Source organism: Heterodontus francisci, chromosome 1 (genome assembly GCF_036365525.1).
Source record: "Heterodontus francisci isolate sHetFra1 chromosome 1, sHetFra1.hap1, whole genome shotgun sequence".
Lineage (NCBI taxonomy): Eukaryota > Metazoa > Chordata > Chondrichthyes > Heterodontiformes > Heterodontidae > Heterodontus > Heterodontus francisci.
Window position 1 is genome coordinate 88,633,751 of NC_090371.1, and position 17,178 is coordinate 88,650,928.

General features: G+C 43.1%; 1 protein-coding gene and 1 long non-coding RNA gene across 2 annotated transcripts in view; one reads left to right on the plus strand and one right to left on the minus strand.

The window, feature by feature from the left end:
* LOC137370788 (NAD(P) transhydrogenase, mitochondrial-like) overlaps nt 1-17,178 on the plus strand; it is a 212,996-nt gene that overhangs the window by 60,325 nt on the left and 135,493 nt on the right. Inside the window, exons 7-11 of the mRNA XM_068032745.1 lie at nt 39-226; nt 3,184-3,317; nt 4,366-4,557; nt 6,792-6,945; nt 15,600-15,761. Of these exons, the coding sequence (XP_067888846.1) occupies nt 39-226; nt 3,184-3,317; nt 4,366-4,557; nt 6,792-6,945; nt 15,600-15,761 (830 nt within the window). The remainder of the gene's footprint in view (nt 1-38; nt 227-3,183; nt 3,318-4,365; nt 4,558-6,791; nt 6,946-15,599; nt 15,762-17,178) is intronic.
* LOC137370804 (uncharacterized) lies at nt 3,823-11,088 on the minus strand. Its single transcript, XR_010975134.1, has 3 exons — nt 10,714-11,088; nt 6,761-6,879; nt 3,823-4,662 (listed from the first exon to the last, which is right to left on the minus strand). It is a non-coding gene; the product is annotated as an uncharacterized lncRNA (long non-coding RNA).

The following is a 17,178-nucleotide window of genomic DNA, read 5'->3' on the forward strand; positions in this document are numbered from 1 at the left end:
GATGCGTACAAATTTTAAATTACGATTTGCCTTCACAGAGCAGCAGCACTTGATCAGTTTAAATCTTTGGGTGCGGAGCCATTGGAAATTAACGTTAAAGAGTCTGGAGAAGGTACAGGAGGTTATGCCAAAGTAATGTCCAAGGAGTTCATTGAAGCAGAGATGAAGCTGTTTGCTAAGCAGTGTCGTGAGGTAGATATAATCATCAGTACGGCCCTTATTCCAGGTAGGATATTTTTAAATAGAAATATTTAAGTTAGGTTGGATTGTTTGGAAGTTGATACACTCAACTTACTATTTCTCACTTTGCAACAAGTATACTGCCTGTTCAAAATTGGATTCATGGCAACGTCATGGAGAAAACTGCAGCTGGCTCTGGGATTTTAAAGTAAATAGAGGCTGCATGAGTGCAGAACAGAGGGACAGTCAGGAAAACATGTATGTGTCAATGCAAAAAATTAGGGGAGTTAACTTTTGTTTGAAGGAATATCCTTGTTTTGTATTCCGTCAAGTGAAAGTGAGTGTGTATGGGGAGTTAATGTCTGAGAAAAATAGAAATAAAGAAGCAGAAAGTATAGGTATTGCTGTTGCGTTTTTAAACTGATGAAAACAATAGGAATAGCTGCCTGTATGGCCTTCATCGTTCTAGGAGTGATAGCATTCCTCATACCATAAAACCTTGTTTAATCCATATTGGTTCTTGACATTGCATGACTTTGTTTCATGATCACATTAGAATTGGCATGATCTCCTACTATTGCACTGTTTAAAGGAACAAGATCTACTCGTCTAATTCTTTCTGATGTACAATAATCTGAAACAACTTCCCTGAAAACTTCCCTACCATAAAGCGTCAGACCACTCTCCTGTTGCATTTGGCTAACCTTTGGAAGATATGAGAGGCTTCTTGGGCATGTGTGATATTTGGGAGGAAAAGATTATACCTGGACCAGTGGAACACTGCGAGGAGCAGCATCTAAACCTGCACCACAGGGGCATTAAATATCTCAGTAAATCTACCACTGGTGTATGCTGTATTATTCTTGGGTACACCCTCATCGCCATCATTCTCCTCATTAGTTTTCTCTTCGTCCTCCTCCAAAGCCCTCAAACTAGATTACTGAAACATCTGGTGAGTATGGATGCCCTACAGCACAAGTGTCAGGTGCTAGAGCCGTTTTAAATGGAAATTGGGTTTCTGTGACATCAATATGACTCCGATTAAAAGTTTTGGATTGAACTAGCTGGAGCATGTGCCCTCCAAGCTCAGGCCACTTTTAAGCTAGAAGCCCAGCCCTAGAGGATTCAAAAGGTGAGTTTCTCTTCATTTTTATAAACCCAACCTGGACCACTGCTCTTCCATTTCTCCTTTCCAATCCCCACAAGGATCCTAATTTCTCTATCACTGAGGCCGGACAAGCCACCTAATATCACGACAGCCTGGAGGCAGTGCCCGCTTTCCCCGGTTACCAGGCAATTTGAACAGCTGGAACCTGAAGGTGGTTCAGTCCTCTTGATGTCAGCTTTATGTGGGTGGCACATCTGCTCTGTCAACTTGCCATCCATTTCAGGCACTAATGGAGCATTGCGCCAATGGGTCTTTGTTAGTAACTATGGATTAGCTGAGTACCAAGTTCTATTGTGGCAGAAATTGTGCACTATTGGGCATGTATAGAGAGCAACAACAATAACTGACATTTATATAGTGCTTTTAACATAGTAAAGCATCCCAAGGTGCTTCACAGGAGCATTATCAGACAAAATTTGACACTGAGTCACATAAAGAGATATTAGGACAGGTGACCAAAAGCTTGGTCAAGAGGTGGGTTTTGAGGAGCGTCTCAAAGGAGGAGACATAGGGAGGCAGAGAGTCTTAAGAGCTTAGGGCCCAGGTAGCTGAAGACATGGTAGAGTGATGAAAATCAAGGATGTGCGAGGACAGTATTGGAGGAGCACAGAGATCTCAAAGATCCAACCTTTGTAAGGTTGGATATCATTGGATTTATATCATTGATGCAACCAGAAATCTTCCAGCAGGTTTGCCTGCAATTCTCCGGTATTTATTAATTTATTGATTAAACCTGCTGAATGCACGAAGAGTTTAAAGAACAGTGGATTCTGTGCCCAAAATGGGTAATTGTCCTAGATTAGCTTAAAGGGCTGGTGTCCTGGAGTTTTAGTAAGGAGAAGTTGGTCCCAGCTAAATCTGCGCATGAGGAATCAATTAGAAGAAAATCGGATAAGATCGATAACGACTCAACACTTAAAAGGGCTAAAAGCTAAATAGTACTTACCTCTTCTAAGCCTTGCTTTAAAGCTGCAAGCCTGAGGAAGTCAAACAAAAGTGACATTGGCAGTTCAGAGAAGTTTTCTCACAACTACAGATTAAAAATTAGTGGATTATTGCACAGATCGTGCGTCAGATTGTGTGGCATGGGAGCAAAGGGTGATAAGGGAGGTGGGGGGACAATCCTGTGATGTAATGAGGAGAATGGGGGAATGTGATCCCAAAACCACTCATCATTTGGACAGATTGAATGAACTGGTTATGATCTGTAAAGAAACTATGTTCATGTTGCCTAAGTAAAATAGGTTACAAATAAAATGAAAACAGGCAGATTTGACAGAGAATAAAATTATAAAACGAAATATTTCTGATTGGAATCAACACAGGCTGAATTTTTCTAAGTGTCCCTACCCAAATGAAGGTTTCTAGAAAGGCTATAATGGTGTAGTTTGCTTGTTACTCCAAGTAAAACAAAAAGAAAAAATACTAAAAGTAATAAGATATCATTTGTTGAAAAAAACTTTCAATTCTCCCTTGCGAAGTAGGTCATGAATCTATAGCTATTGTGAAGATGTTATGCAACAGTTGAATATTAGTGTGCCAAAATATAGTGAAAAAATAAGCTCTTCATTAATCAGGTTGGTCCTTAATTTCCCTTATGATTACTAATATTGCTAAATGCAATTTTTAATCTGTAAAATAAAGCAGGATCATGTTGTAAACTTTAGTAATGTAGTAACTTGCAATCAAAAAACAGCTTTAGGACATTTGTTTTACAATGAGTCTTCTCACCCGTGTACAACAGAACTTATATATTAATTTTGACCAGAACCAATTGCAGAGCTCTGAGTGAAAGCCTTCATTCAGTTTTAAAATCTCGTTCGATATTTCTGCAGGCAAGAAAGCTCCTTTACTGATTACCAAGGAAATGGTTGAGTCGATGAAGGATGGATCTGTTGTTGTGGATCTGGCTTCTGAAACTGGAGGGAACATTGAAACCACTAAACCTGGGGAGCTTTATATACACAAGGTATGGAAGTTGAAGTGGGTGTTCCTGATGCATAGCTATTGACATAAACCTATTGCATAGAGGTTACATTTTATGAAGAGTTACTATTTTCAGTGATTGAAAAATCATATTCTTGTAAAAGCTAACAGTTGTTATGGGAGGTTTTTCCCTGGGAAACTGACCTTGTGTCTTCATGCTTTTGATTTTTAATTTTTTTTTTATACGTTATAAAATTAGATCGCGTCTATTCAGCATGGACTTTAATGGGTGTAGAACCCCAACAAATTGACTTGATTTTATAAAATGCTTTTGTATAATATAATGGTGGTTTACTATCCGAGAAACAGCTGAAGGCTGGTTATATTACATCAAATTTGAGCTACTACGTTATAAATTGCAAAATAAATGAAGTGGGAGGAGCCATTCAGTCCATATTAAATTATCCTTTTATAATTTTAAAAGATTTGCATTCCAACATTGTGCCAACTGCCTGTATGTTAAATGAACCTAAGTTTGTACACCTCCTATACTCTATACAGAAAACAACTCCAAATGTTATTTATTGCTTATGTATATAACTTCCTGACTATACACAGTTTTAGCCCTTATACACTTGTTCAAGTGCCTTGGTTTACAGTGAAGTAATGCTTTGGATTTATTTTTTTGTTGATGTTCAGTAACTTGTATGCTTGTATTATATCCACTGTGTTATCACCTTTCAGAGCCTTAGACCCCAAGTTCCTCCAGTTTTCCCAGTGCTTTGACCTGGGCTGGTGTACAGTTTCTGTGTGACCGCTTCTGACATAATTCTCAACTCATCTAACAATATAGTTTGATGTGCTCAGCATTTTGGGTTTTGCTGTTCTTCAGTGGTTTCACACACTAAGTGTGTTCCCATTCCAAGTTTTGGGCTTCGATTTGGCTAAAAAAAAACTGAATTGTGTCCAGTTTGCTAACTCACAGGTTAATGCTGAAAGAAATTTCTTTCACTTTTACATTTGATAACAGGCTATCAAGAGTGTGGGAAGTAGCTTCAGTGGAAAAATTCATCTTCTCTGTCCTTTTTAAGGGGGTGACTCACATCGGCTACATGGATCTTCCCAGTCGACTTGCTACTCAGTCCAGCACGTTGTACTCCAACAACATCACAAAACTGTTGAAAGCCATGAGTCCCGACCCGGAAAACCTCTACTTGGATTTGAAAGATGAGTTTAATTTTGGCACAATGGACCACGTGGTTCGAGGAACTGTGGTGATGAAGGTGAGCACTGAATGCAGACAGAATCCATTCAACCCTTACTGCACATAACAGAGCATCCAATCCATATTACGTTGCTGCTGAAGTTAAATTTTACATCCAGTGTTTCTGCAAAGTACCACATAAAAGGCTGGTTAACAAAATTGGGAGTAGGCGGGTCAGTGTCAGCTTGGATAAAAAATTGGTTTAAGGACAGAAAACAGCAGGTCATGGTAACTGGTCATTTTTTCAGACTGGAGGATGGTAGACAGTGGTGTTCCCCAAGGGTCAGTGCTAGGACCACTTTCCTTTTTTGATATATATAAATGACTTGGATATTTGAATAGAGTAACATATTAAAATTTCCCGATGATACCAAACTTGAAGGAGTGGCAAATAGTGAGGACGATACAAATCAGCTGCGACAGTGTAAAGATAGGCTAGCAGAATGGGCAGACAAGTGGCAAATGGAATTTAATACAGAAAAGTGTGAGATGATGTGTTTTGACAGAAGAGATGGGGAGAGTCAATATATCTACTTGATAATAAAAGCAAAATACTGCGGATGCTGGAAATCTGAAACAAAAACAAAAAATGCTGGAATCACTCAGCAGGTCTGGCAGCATCTGTGGAAAGAGAAGCAGAGTTAACGTTTCGGGTCAGCGACCCTTCTTCGGAACCCTACTATATCTACTTGATGGCCATTTCTAAAGAGTGTGCAGGGACTGGGGGACCTGGGGGTGCATGTGCTTCAATCTTTGAAGGTGGTAGGACATATTGAGAGAGTAGTTAGCAAAGCATATGGAATCTTGGGCGTCATAAAGAGAAGTATTGGTTACAAAAGCAGGGAAGTTATGCTGAACCTTTATAAAGTTCTGGTTAGGCCACAACTAGAGTATTGTGTGCAATTCTGGTCACCACACTGAGGAAGGATGTGAGGGTCCTTGAGAGGATGCAGAGGAGATTTACTAGAATGATTCCAGGGTTGAAGAATTTTAGCTAGAAGGTTAGGTTGGAAAACTGGAATTGTTATCCCTGGAGCAAAGGAAATTTATTTATTTATATAGAGATACAGCACTGAAACAGGCCCTTCGGCCCACTGAGTCTGTGCCGACCATCAACCACCCATTTATACTAATCCTACCCTAATCCCATATTCCTACTATATCCCCACCTGTCCCTATATTCCCCTACCACCTACCTATACTAGGGGCAATTTATAATGGCCAATTTACCTATTAACCTGCAAGTCTTTGGTGGTGGGAGGAAACCGGAGCACCTGGCGAAAACACACGCAGACACAGGGAGAACTTGCAAACTCCGCACAGGCAGTACCCAGAATTGAACCCGGGTCACTGGAACTGTGCGGCTGCGGTGCTAACCACTGCACCACTGTGCCGCCCATTGCGGGAAAATTTGATAGAGATTATGGAAGGTTTGGATAAGGTAGACAAAGCTGATGGTACAAGAACTAGGGGACACAGATTTAAGGTGTTGGGCAAGAGATGCAGGTGGGCATGTGAGGGAGAACATTTTTACGCAGCGCCTAGTAATGACCTGGAACCCGCTGCCCACGAGGGTGGTGGAAGCAGAGACGATCAATGATTTCAAAAGGAAATTGGTTAAGCACTTGAAGGAAACAAATGTTCAGGGCAATGGGGATAGAGCGGGGAATGGGACTGATTTGATTGCTGGAGAGCTGGCATGGTCTCGATGGGCTGAACAGTCTCCTTCCACGCCGTAACCGATGCTATGATGCTAAACCCGCTAAATACAGATTTTATTTTTCTCCTGCCAGTTTTCTCCCTCCCTCTCCTCTCGTGAATGAGTTGAACTGTTTCCTGCAGCAGAAGTAATAGGTGCCAGTCATCATCCAGTATCTTGCCTGGCTGACCATGTTCATACGTGAGCATTGCAAGTGGGCATCAGCAGGCTATTCAGCCTGTAGAGCATCACAGTTAATCCTGATCCTCACCTGATATTCACACATGAACACTTCCTGCAGGGGAGCATTCAGGAACAGGAACTCTGGCTGCCATTTACCCCCCCCCCCCCCCTTTCTAACCCAGGGCGCTGAAGTCAATTGGAGGGCCTCTGCAGCCACCCAGAAAACAACAGCTAGAATTGAATTTGGACATGTCTTGCATTGTATGAGTCACCTATGCATTGGATAAACTAGTGGTGCACCAAGTAACTTGGCTTTGTAACCATAATTGCATGTACTTACTTTAATCCTTCCAGTCCTCTTGCATTAACAGGATGGGAAACTCATCTTCCCAGCACCTCCACCAAAGAATATTCCAGCAAGTGCTCCAGTGCAGCCTAAGAAGGTATCTGAGCTGGAGACTGAGAAGAAAGAAGCAATTTCTCCATTTATTAAGACTTTGAACACAGCTGTTGTTTGTACAGGAGGTGAGTATAAATCAGCACATGCATGTAGCTCTTGCACAGTCTGCAATCAAACTCAGTATTAACCAGCTCTTTAACTGCAGCATGAACAGTCTCCATCCAACTCTTACTTAAGAGCTTCTTAAATACTATTGGAATTGATTTTAATCTAATTCATATGGAATTAGGAATGGTATAGATTTCTATTCAATGCTATTTCTATTGCCCTAATTTACCAAAAAAGTCAGTATATCTTACTGTATATGTGGTTACAGGCAGAGATTTGAAAGACAAATATCAGGTACATTGCCATTTTGATTTGCTTTTCTGTCATGTCATTCAATAACAAAACTTCAGTTACAGATACAATGTTGCAATAAATGAGAGATTTGTCCTATTCAAATACTCCGTTCTAACTGTAATTTGTATGTGTACTAATGGGTATTGGTGGCAATGTCACCAGTACTTATATAAAATATCTCAACCAAAATCTCCTGTCACCATTTTGCCCAAAATTTTAAGATGATACTCCCTCCTAAAGCAGGATTATTTTGCATTCCCTTTAGGTACAATCCGGAATATCTTTGGGGGTAAAATTGGATAAGGCCCGAAAGATGGGCACAGGGAGCACGATGTGTGATCAATCCGTGCCGTTCATTGCGCTGCAGGCAGCTCGCATGCTTCATGCTGTCGACTAATTTAATTGTAGTGTGCAGCACAGTGCTAAACACATTTCTGAGTGGCTTCACACCTCAGCAGGGGTCCTAAGTTCGTGCGAAGCTAGCACCGCTTAAAGCTAGCCTGCGATACTTAAAGCCAGCTTGCACCTCTGAAAGTGCTGGAAGTGTCTGGGGAGAGAGTGTGTGACCTGCAAGAGGTGTGAATATGGGCACAACAGGGCAAAGAGCGTGTTCCAAGGTTCTCTGATGCAGCACTGGAGGCCTTGGTGCAGGAGGTAGACAGGAGGAGAGAGCTCCTCTACCCACCCGGGGCCAGGAGACCCTCCAGACATACACTGGGAAGGCAGTGGTAGCAGGTAACCATTGCGGTCAATGCCAGCAGTCTAGCCCCGAGGGCCTGGATGCAGTGCTGCAAGGTGTTCAATGACCTCACATGACTGATCAAGGCCAGTGAATGCATCTTCATATGCCATATCCTTACAACTGAACCAGTAACCTTATACACTACTACATTCAGCACACCCCCTTCACTCACCCAGCATGAATCTCTAAAAACCACGACTCATACCTTACATTCATTGGGCTGAATTTTGTTCCCAGTCCGACGGTGGGTTCTGTGTCGGGGGTGGGGGGCAGGGAATTGGAGTGGCAGCGGCCATCACAGAACCCGACGCTGGGATTGCTGGACACGATCTTCCTGACAGCGGGAAAGCTCCGTGGTGGCCCTCTGCCGCTCTGTGCTGGGACCCGCGTTAACATATTTAAATTAACTTTCTGCATGCATTTAAATGGAATTCCCCATGATTCTACCAGCTGTTTCCAATCTTGAGCTTGACATGCGGTACTCACGTGCCTTCAATTTCCCATCCTGGAAAAGCTGACGCTACCGAGGCCTGCAGAGGTTGGTAAGTAATGCCTTGCTCTTATTCTTTACTGTAGCGAACTCGGACACTTGCAGTGAAGTGAAATCGCCAGAAATGAGGGGGGTGGGGGGGTTGGAACTCTGCCTCCGTTTTTTGTGTATCAGCAAGGGAGAGGGAAGGGGTTCATCTACATTTGTCTGTTGGGAGGGAAAGGGTCTACTCTGCATTTGGATGAACAGTTTGGTGGGGGGAGACAACTGGGAGACTGTACAGGTTGCTGTTGTCAGTGGTCCATTGCAGGCAAATGAAATGATTGGCTTGCACTTATCTAAAGTTTGATCACGAAGCATCATGCCATAACTTACACCTCTGCTGGAACACTGCTGAAGCAGGAATTAACAGAAATCTCTGCCCAAATAGGTGAGAATGACCTTTTGAAGGAACCTGAAGTGACTAGGAACATAGAGATGGGTATGATCTACCTTGTGTTCCTGGATCCGCTTGCCATGATGAGGCACCTCAACTGGAGGTGGGACCAAGAGGCAGGCGCGACCCACGAGGAACCTCCCAGACGTGTGCAGCAGCCACCAAGGCGCAGAGTAGCCCACACAAGCCAGTGAGTCTATGGGACTCACATGACATACCTCCAGATGTCCGAACGCCAGTGTCAGAGATGACTGCAGATGGAGGGATGACATGATGAGCAGCGAGCAAGGGAGGCAGGACAATGACTGATAACTGAGCACTTCCACAATCCCTGAAGTTCAACACATGTTCCTCAGAGCACAAAGCACCATCCTGCATCTCGTCTGAGGTCTTCTGCCTCTGTAATGTCTGTCTCTCCAGCGTGACTGGTAGCAGCTGACTGAGCCATTGCCCATGTGACTTAATCCATGCAGTGTTGCATCATGCATATTGGCATGGCAATTATGTTATTGTTTACATTGGCAGTACCGTCAGGCTTAGAATATAATGGAAAGACACATAATCCATGGTGGCATGTGTCATTCAGATAATGAAGGCTGGTGATTGTCGGACAACACATTTAATCAAACTACGCATGACATATTTGTCTCACCTGTGACTGCCCATATTTGTCAAGGTGTCTTCTTAAAACATTTGCGGGTGCTCTTTCACACTGTAACCTCTGGCGCAGTGGTTAGCACCGCAGCCTCACAGCTCCAGCGACCCGGGTTCAATTCTGGGTACTGCCTGTGTGGAGTTTGCAAGTTCTCCCTGTGTCTGCGTGGGTTTCCTCCGGGTGCTCCGGTTTCCTCCCACATGCCAAAAGACTTGCAGGTTGATAGGTAAATTGGCCATTATAAATTGCCCCTAGTATAGGTAGGTGGTAAGGAAATATAGGGACAAGTGGGGATGTGGTAGGAATATGGAATTAGAGTAGGATTAGTATAAATGGTGGTTGATGGTCGGCACAGACTTGGTGGGCCGAAGGGCCTGTTTCAGTGCTGTATCTCTAAACTAAAACTAAACTAAACTCTGCGCTGGCAGCTGAACTGGAGGCAGGCTGCTGATCAGGCTGTCCCTTGGCCTGGGATGACTTCGGCGGTCATCCTCTGCGTGCCTGAGGCCTGGAGGGCCCCAGCTGCCTGAGGGCCTCCTGCACCAGTGCAGGGCTCTCCTCAGACATTGCGGCTGCTGGAGCTGGATTCACTGGCGGAGGGGTTGAGGAGCTGGTGTGCCCACTCGAATCGCCCTGAGGGGAGACCCCAGATGTGGCCTGCAGCCTCTCCTCCTCCCTTTCAAGGCTCATCGGAACTTCCCTGCTCTCCGGAGAAGGACCAGGAGCGGGAACACTCTCCATGCTCCTGGTCTTTCTCTTGCCCTTCCACTGCTGAGTTGAGGTCAAGACCAAGGCGAGGGTTTGCAGATGATTGAGCATCTGTGGAATGTGGCTCTCCATGAGGGTCGCCAAGCTCTCCATGGAGGAAGTCATGTGCTCATATGCCTGGGACATGACAGCACTCATGGCCTGGATGGAATCCCCCACCGCCCACTCAAGGCTGCGCATGGCCTCTGGCATGTCTGCCAGATGTTGCCTCACCTCTCCCTCCAGCTCCAGCATGCCCTGTACAGTCAACACCAGGGGCTCATCATCAGCCTGGGGCTCAGCATGGGCCTAGACACACAGTCAGTGGCCTCGGCTCTCTCTGCCTCAGCCGGCTGCTCTGGCACGTGTGTGGTGTCTCACCAGCTTGTGACCCTGATTCTAATGCAGATCAGATACCCACCAAGGTGAGAGTATTTGCGCTGGTGGAAGATGCAGGAGAGTCATGGGATGGTGCATCCTTTCAGTGTTGCTCGTCCTTAGAGGTGATTGTCATTCTCTCAGTCCCTGGGGATATTGGTGAGTGTTGCCCTGAAAGATGCAATGAGAAGAACAGACTTTTAGGTGTTATGGCACACATGTCGCAATGATGACAACATAGGAGATGAAATTTGGAATCATTCTGTGTTTAGCAGTAATCGTTCTCATCAACTGGGACTCCACATCCGAAATGGCACATGCTCCTTGTCTCCTGGCTAGCTCCAGCGCCTCTTCTTTGGCCTAAAGTCAGGCACCCCGCCTCCGATCCTGGCCGACTCCCTGCTATTGTGGGCCATGTTCTCCTGAAAGGGCAAGGATGCAGATATTGAACATTGGCGAATGTCAACATCATGATTGTACCAACATGGGCCTTTCATCAACACCTGGTGCATACAGACTCACCCTGTCATAAGTCTGACATGCTCTGAGGCAGTAATGAAGGAGAACTTAATTCACATTGTTATGACCGAGGATAGAGGAGTGCACTGGCTTTCTCTCATTCCACTTCTCCACAGGTATCAACATATATTTAAATGTTTTATCCAGTTACCGATATGGTCAATTATATACTTTATCTATTTTAGTTTCAGAATAAAAATCTGCCAACCAGGTTTCTTTAATAAACAACAAAATTATTATAAAACAAGACTCATTCAATAAAGATGCAAAGCTTATTAACACACAGGTTGAAATATGAAAGTATAACCATATTCCCTTCTAAATAACCCAATACACACACTCACACACACACCTGTTAAAGAAAAAATAAAGAAGCTTTCTCTGCAGAGGTCAACTTTGCAAAAGCAAAAATACTTTGGCCAACTACATGTTAATTCTTGAAGAAAAAAGATAAGATATGGAATGTTCCAGTTGGTCTGGCGTCTGGATACACACAGACAGGTGTCAGTAGACACATGCGGTGGTCACTGGGATCTTTTCAGAAGCAATTTGTTCAAGAGATGTCAGGAGAAATCAGTTTCTCCAGTTCTCACACTGAATTTTCAGGGTTTCTCAAAGAAGTGGTAGCCTCTCTTAGCAGGCTTACACCCCAACTGCCCATTCAAACAGTTCAAACATAGAAACATAGAAAATAAGAGCAGGAGTAAGCTATTCGGCCCTTCGGGCCTCCTCTGCCATTCAAAAAAGATCATGGCTGAAACTCTAATTCAGTACCCTGTTCCCGCTTTTTCCCCATATTCCTTGATCCCTCAAAAATGAAGCCAACTCCTGACGCCATAAATCTAGACGCATCACTTCTCTGTAAATAACTACAAAGGTCAGCAAGGCTACTGCTGTTTCATCAATTTAAGACATGTGACTTCCAGTGAGTGTTTGTAAACAAAGTCCCAAGTGTCCTTCCAGTGACCCTTTCAAAAGAAAGCAAGTCCAGCATCTCCTCAGGCATTTCCACAGTCTTTTGAACGCAAGACCTCAAAAAATATTAACAATGGAAGCAGGTTCATGACAACATATGCAGCCAGTCATGTGCCTTCAATCCTCCCTGACCTCTCTGTCTCTGGAATGGCAGTGGCACCCATGTGGCATGCCACATGGGGACAATCTGATTACACCGAGCAATTTGGAAATGTGCCACTTAGCTTGGCTGAACGAAGGAGGTCATTTATCCTCTTATAATACTGGACCCAGACTGCTCAGATGACCCCCAGGCCTGTTCACCTCCTCTGCAAGCTCTGTCCAGGCTTGCTTGGTCAGGTGGGAGGACCTCTTCTTGCCAGTGCTGGGGTAAAGGATCTCCCGCTGTTCCCTCGCAGCCTGGAGGAGAATAAGCAGAGAAGCATCACTGAACTGTAGGGTCACCCTTGATCGTCCATCTGCCATAGATGTAACCCCAGGGCAGCTGCTTGCAGATAAAGTAACATTTTGAAGTGCACAGAACGCAGAGAGTAAATGCAGGACTGGCAGCCTCTCAAAGGGTCATGAGTCTGTGGAATTCACCAGCCCAGAGTGCGGTGGATGCCGCAACATTGAGTAAATTTAGGGAGGAGATAGACTGATTTTTAATTAGTAATGGGTTGAAGGGTTATGGAGAATGGGCAGGAAAGTGGAGTTGAGGCCGAGATGAGATCAGTCATGATTGTATTGAATGGCGGGGCAGGCCCGAGGGGCTGAATTGCCTTCTCCTGCTCCTAGTTCTTATGTATCGGGTGATGCCGTTCACAGTGTCGCTGTGGCTGCTCCCGCCACACGATTGGGGGGGGGGGGGTGCTGGCGGCCACTGTGTATATGTAAAATGGCCACCCGCCGCGTAATTGTGGCGGTGCGGGTCCTGTGGGGGAAGACCACCTTGTTCTGCAGCTACCGTTGCTCCCAGTGGCGGGAATACAAAATCCAACTTCGAAATACTACTTTTAACTCAGTAGTCTCCATGATTTATGGCAGTAGTTAGCGTAATACTACAAGAATCAATTTGGTGGCACTCTTGCAATGACTACCAGCTATGACCTCCATCCACCACACTAGCTTCAAATCTCATTAACAGGTGCCCTCTTATTTAAGTTGTCTGTGTAGTTCTTCCTCTGTTTCACTACTACTTGCCTAATTTTATGAGCTATCACCTTTGCTACCAGTATTCTGTGGGATGATATTATTAACAAATAGACTGAACTCTTATGATTCGTTGAATCATCGGAAAAAATAATTAAAATTGCCACTTGTCTAGGCTACAGGAATTTTATGCCAATATGGAGAAGGACATTTGTGAGATGTGTGTTCGGCATGGTTCGTTCAATGATTTGAAAAAATGCTCAAAATCTTAAAATTATATATTTGAGGGCAGGAGGAGTAGGGTAGACAAATGGACTGTTTGATATCCATGATCTTGATAAAGGTCTTTAGCTGTAAAGTATTAGTCTTGTAACTTTTATTACAATGGTCTATTTTGCTTTGGGTTTTTAAAGTTGGAACGAGACGCTCCAAATAAAAATGTAATTGTTTCAAACTCCTATGAAACCAGAAATCAGGAAATTAGAATTAGAATTAGAACATTACAGCACAGTACAGGCCCTTCGGCCCTCGATGTTGCGCCGACCTGTGAAACCATCTGACCTACACTATTCCATTTTCATCCATATGTCTATCCAATGACCACTTAAATGCCCTTAAAGTTGGCGAGTCTACTACTGTTGCAGGCAGGGCGTTCCACACCCCTGCTACTCTCTGAGTAAAGAAACTACCTCTAACATCTGTCCTATATCTATCACCCCTCAACTTAAAGCTATGTCCCCTCGTGTTTGCCATCACCATCTGAGGAAAAATACTCTCACTATCCACCCTATCTAACCCTCTGATTATCTTATATGTCTCTATTAAGTCACCTCTCCTCCTCCTTCTCTCCAACGAAAACAACCTCAAGTCCCTCAGCCTTTCCTCGCAGGACCTTCCCTCCATACCAGGCAACATCCTAGTAAATCTCCTCTGCACCCTTTCCAAAGCTTCCACATCCTTCCTATAATGCGGTGACCAGAACTGCACGCAATACTCCAGGTGCGGTCTCACCAGAGTTTTGTACAGCTGCAGCATGACCTCGTGGCTCCGAAACTCGATCCCCCTACTAATAAAAGCTAACACACCATATGCCTTCTTAGCATATAGCTAAACTAAAGACATAAATTACCTTTATCAGGTCCTTAGAAATTCGCCAAAGATACTGTTCGATCCTGGCTCTAGGTTTATGCAAAGAAAACTATGCAAGTGTTTTGCCTAGGAGTCAAAGCAGGAGGAAACATGAGGCAAACAATTTATTATAGCCAGCTTGTTTCTTTAATTTTAGTTTATAGCATTTAATAGTGTGATAGTTTGCAAGCAAAACATAAATATGCAGAGTTAATACAAATTAAATCGCAATAGTTCTCTTTCCCTTCCACTTCTAGAAAAAGAAAATGGAAAGAATTAAATGGATTACAATAAATATTTTTTTATTATTCCTGAGCTGCTTGTGCACGCAGACTCACAGCTGCTAACAATTAGATTTTACTTTCAGCATTCTTAAACAAGTGTAAATCCCTAGCAGTACACAGGTTCGTTCAGTATTTTACAGTTGTGCTTTGGTGAAACTTGGGCCAGTTACCACTGGGTATGCTTCAGATTTTCTGGTGCCCGCTGTCTGTAGCTGCCAGTGAATGACTTGTGAACCAAGTGGGACAGTTTATGTTGGCCTTTTACAGTTTTTGTGACAAATGCTTTGACCTTGTGCTAGTGGACTCTACAATATACATGATTCTTTAAATTGGCAATTTATGGTACCTGCTCAGAAACCAGTAATCTGATTAGTCCAAGTGCCCTCAATTTTCCATTGAGGTTTAACAAGAAATCGAAGACTCTACATCAGCCACATCTATTAAAGGGAAAGTACCATATCCACATGAAACATATTATTGATAGTAATTTTTGTCATTTAGCCTGCTGTGCTTTTTTAAAGTTCGGAGTATTTACTCTGTTTTATTTTGTTATTGTATGCTTCTTTTAATTTCAAGTTGCTGACTTGACTTCTGCACTCTGATATGTAACAAAAAAAAGCTTTCTATCATTAAAAATGGAAAAAAACTTTCATTTAAAAGAAAGGTCAACCTTTGTGAACAAAAGTATAATTAAATAGCAAAAATACATTTAAAGATGTGTGGAATTAGTGATGGCAATTTTGTGTAAAGGAATTCAGTTACTACCTCTGCTTTTTGAATAGACTGCCCTTCATTTATTGCTACTCTACTTCCCTATCCCCCACCCCCAAACCCACTGCCCCATTTGTTATTGCTTTAATGAATCATCTTCAGTATTCACGTTTATTCACAGGTCTAACTACTTTAATGGGACTCGGAATCTCTGCCCCCAGTGTTGCGTTCACTCAGATGGTGACTATTTTGGGACTGGCTGGAATTGTTGGATATCATACTGTCTGGGGAATCACACCAGCCCTTCACTCCCCTCTTATGTCTGTTACTAATGCCATCTCAGGTAGGCACTTCAGTATTTGATTTTGATTTTTTGATTTGATTTAGAGATACAGCACTGAAACAGGCCCTTCGGCCCACCGAGTCTGTGCCGACCATTAACCACCCATTTATACTAATCCTACACTAATCCCATATTCCTACCACATCCTCATCTGTCCCTATATTCTCCTACCACCTACCTATACTAGGGGCAATTTATAATGGCCAATTTACCTATCAACCTGCAAGTCCTTTGGCTGTGGGAGGAAACCGGAGCACCCGAAGGAAACCCACGCAGACACAGGGAGAACTTGCAAACTCCACACAGGCAGTACCCAGAATTGAACCCGGGTCGCTGGAGCTGTGAGGCTGCGGTGTTAACCACTGCACCACTGTGCTGCCTATTTAATGAGAGAACTCAGTCACTTATTTCCTCAAAACTGGGGAGAGTCTCTATTGAGTTTTTTTTTGCAATTCACTGTGGGACATTTAAGTTTAGCGTTACAGAATTTGACAACTTATTAAAATAACTGCAGGCAAAGTGGCAGGGTCCTTAGTTTTTCTGTAATGGATGTTACATTCATTTCAGTAAAATGGCTTCCCATTTGTAATTAATCTATGCATTAAAATTTAACGGAATCTTTTTTATATGTTGACATTGAAGGAAGCTGCTGTTACCCAGGTAAAATTTTTTAAGTAAAAGCAAAATACTGCAGATGCTGGAAATCTGAAATAAAAACAGAAAATGCTGGAAAATACTCAGCAGGTCTGGCAGCATCTGTGGAGAGAGAAGCAAAGTTAACATTTCAGGCCTGGGACCTTTCATCAGAACTGAAATGTTGACTCTGTTTCTCTCTCCACAGATGCTGCCTAACATTACTTAACTTTGGCTTGGGACTACACTTGAAATTTGGACTGCTGTAAGTTGCATACTTTAATCTTTCAGATGAACAGATATTTTTTATTTTACTAAAACATATTGCTGGAGATGCTTGGCTCCTTTATTTCCAACGTATACCTTGGTAAAGACCAGTGTAATATTGCAGTTAGTAAAGCACAAATTGTGCTGAATTAGGAACAGTTTTGTGCAGTGGGTTTGGGTATGGTGACAATGATTGTTTTATGTTGTCTCCATTTCTTATTCTGTTCATTTTATCTCATATTCAAAAGTTAGGCGATACCTGTTATTGAATGAGCAAGTTGAGGTAAATTTTCCTACTGGGTAAAATGAGTCAGGAAATCGTCAGAGCTACAAAGGAGGCAGGCTGATCTCTGGGCTTAGTTCTCCAACCTGCACCCCTGTTGAGAAAGGCTCATTCAGCAGCTTGAATTTTTTAAGATGAATTTTTAATTTGTGCATAACTAAATTGCTCTTAAACCAAATATTTCTCACAAAAAGTAAGAATCATTGGAAGTGTACCTGAATCCAAAAGTGAGTA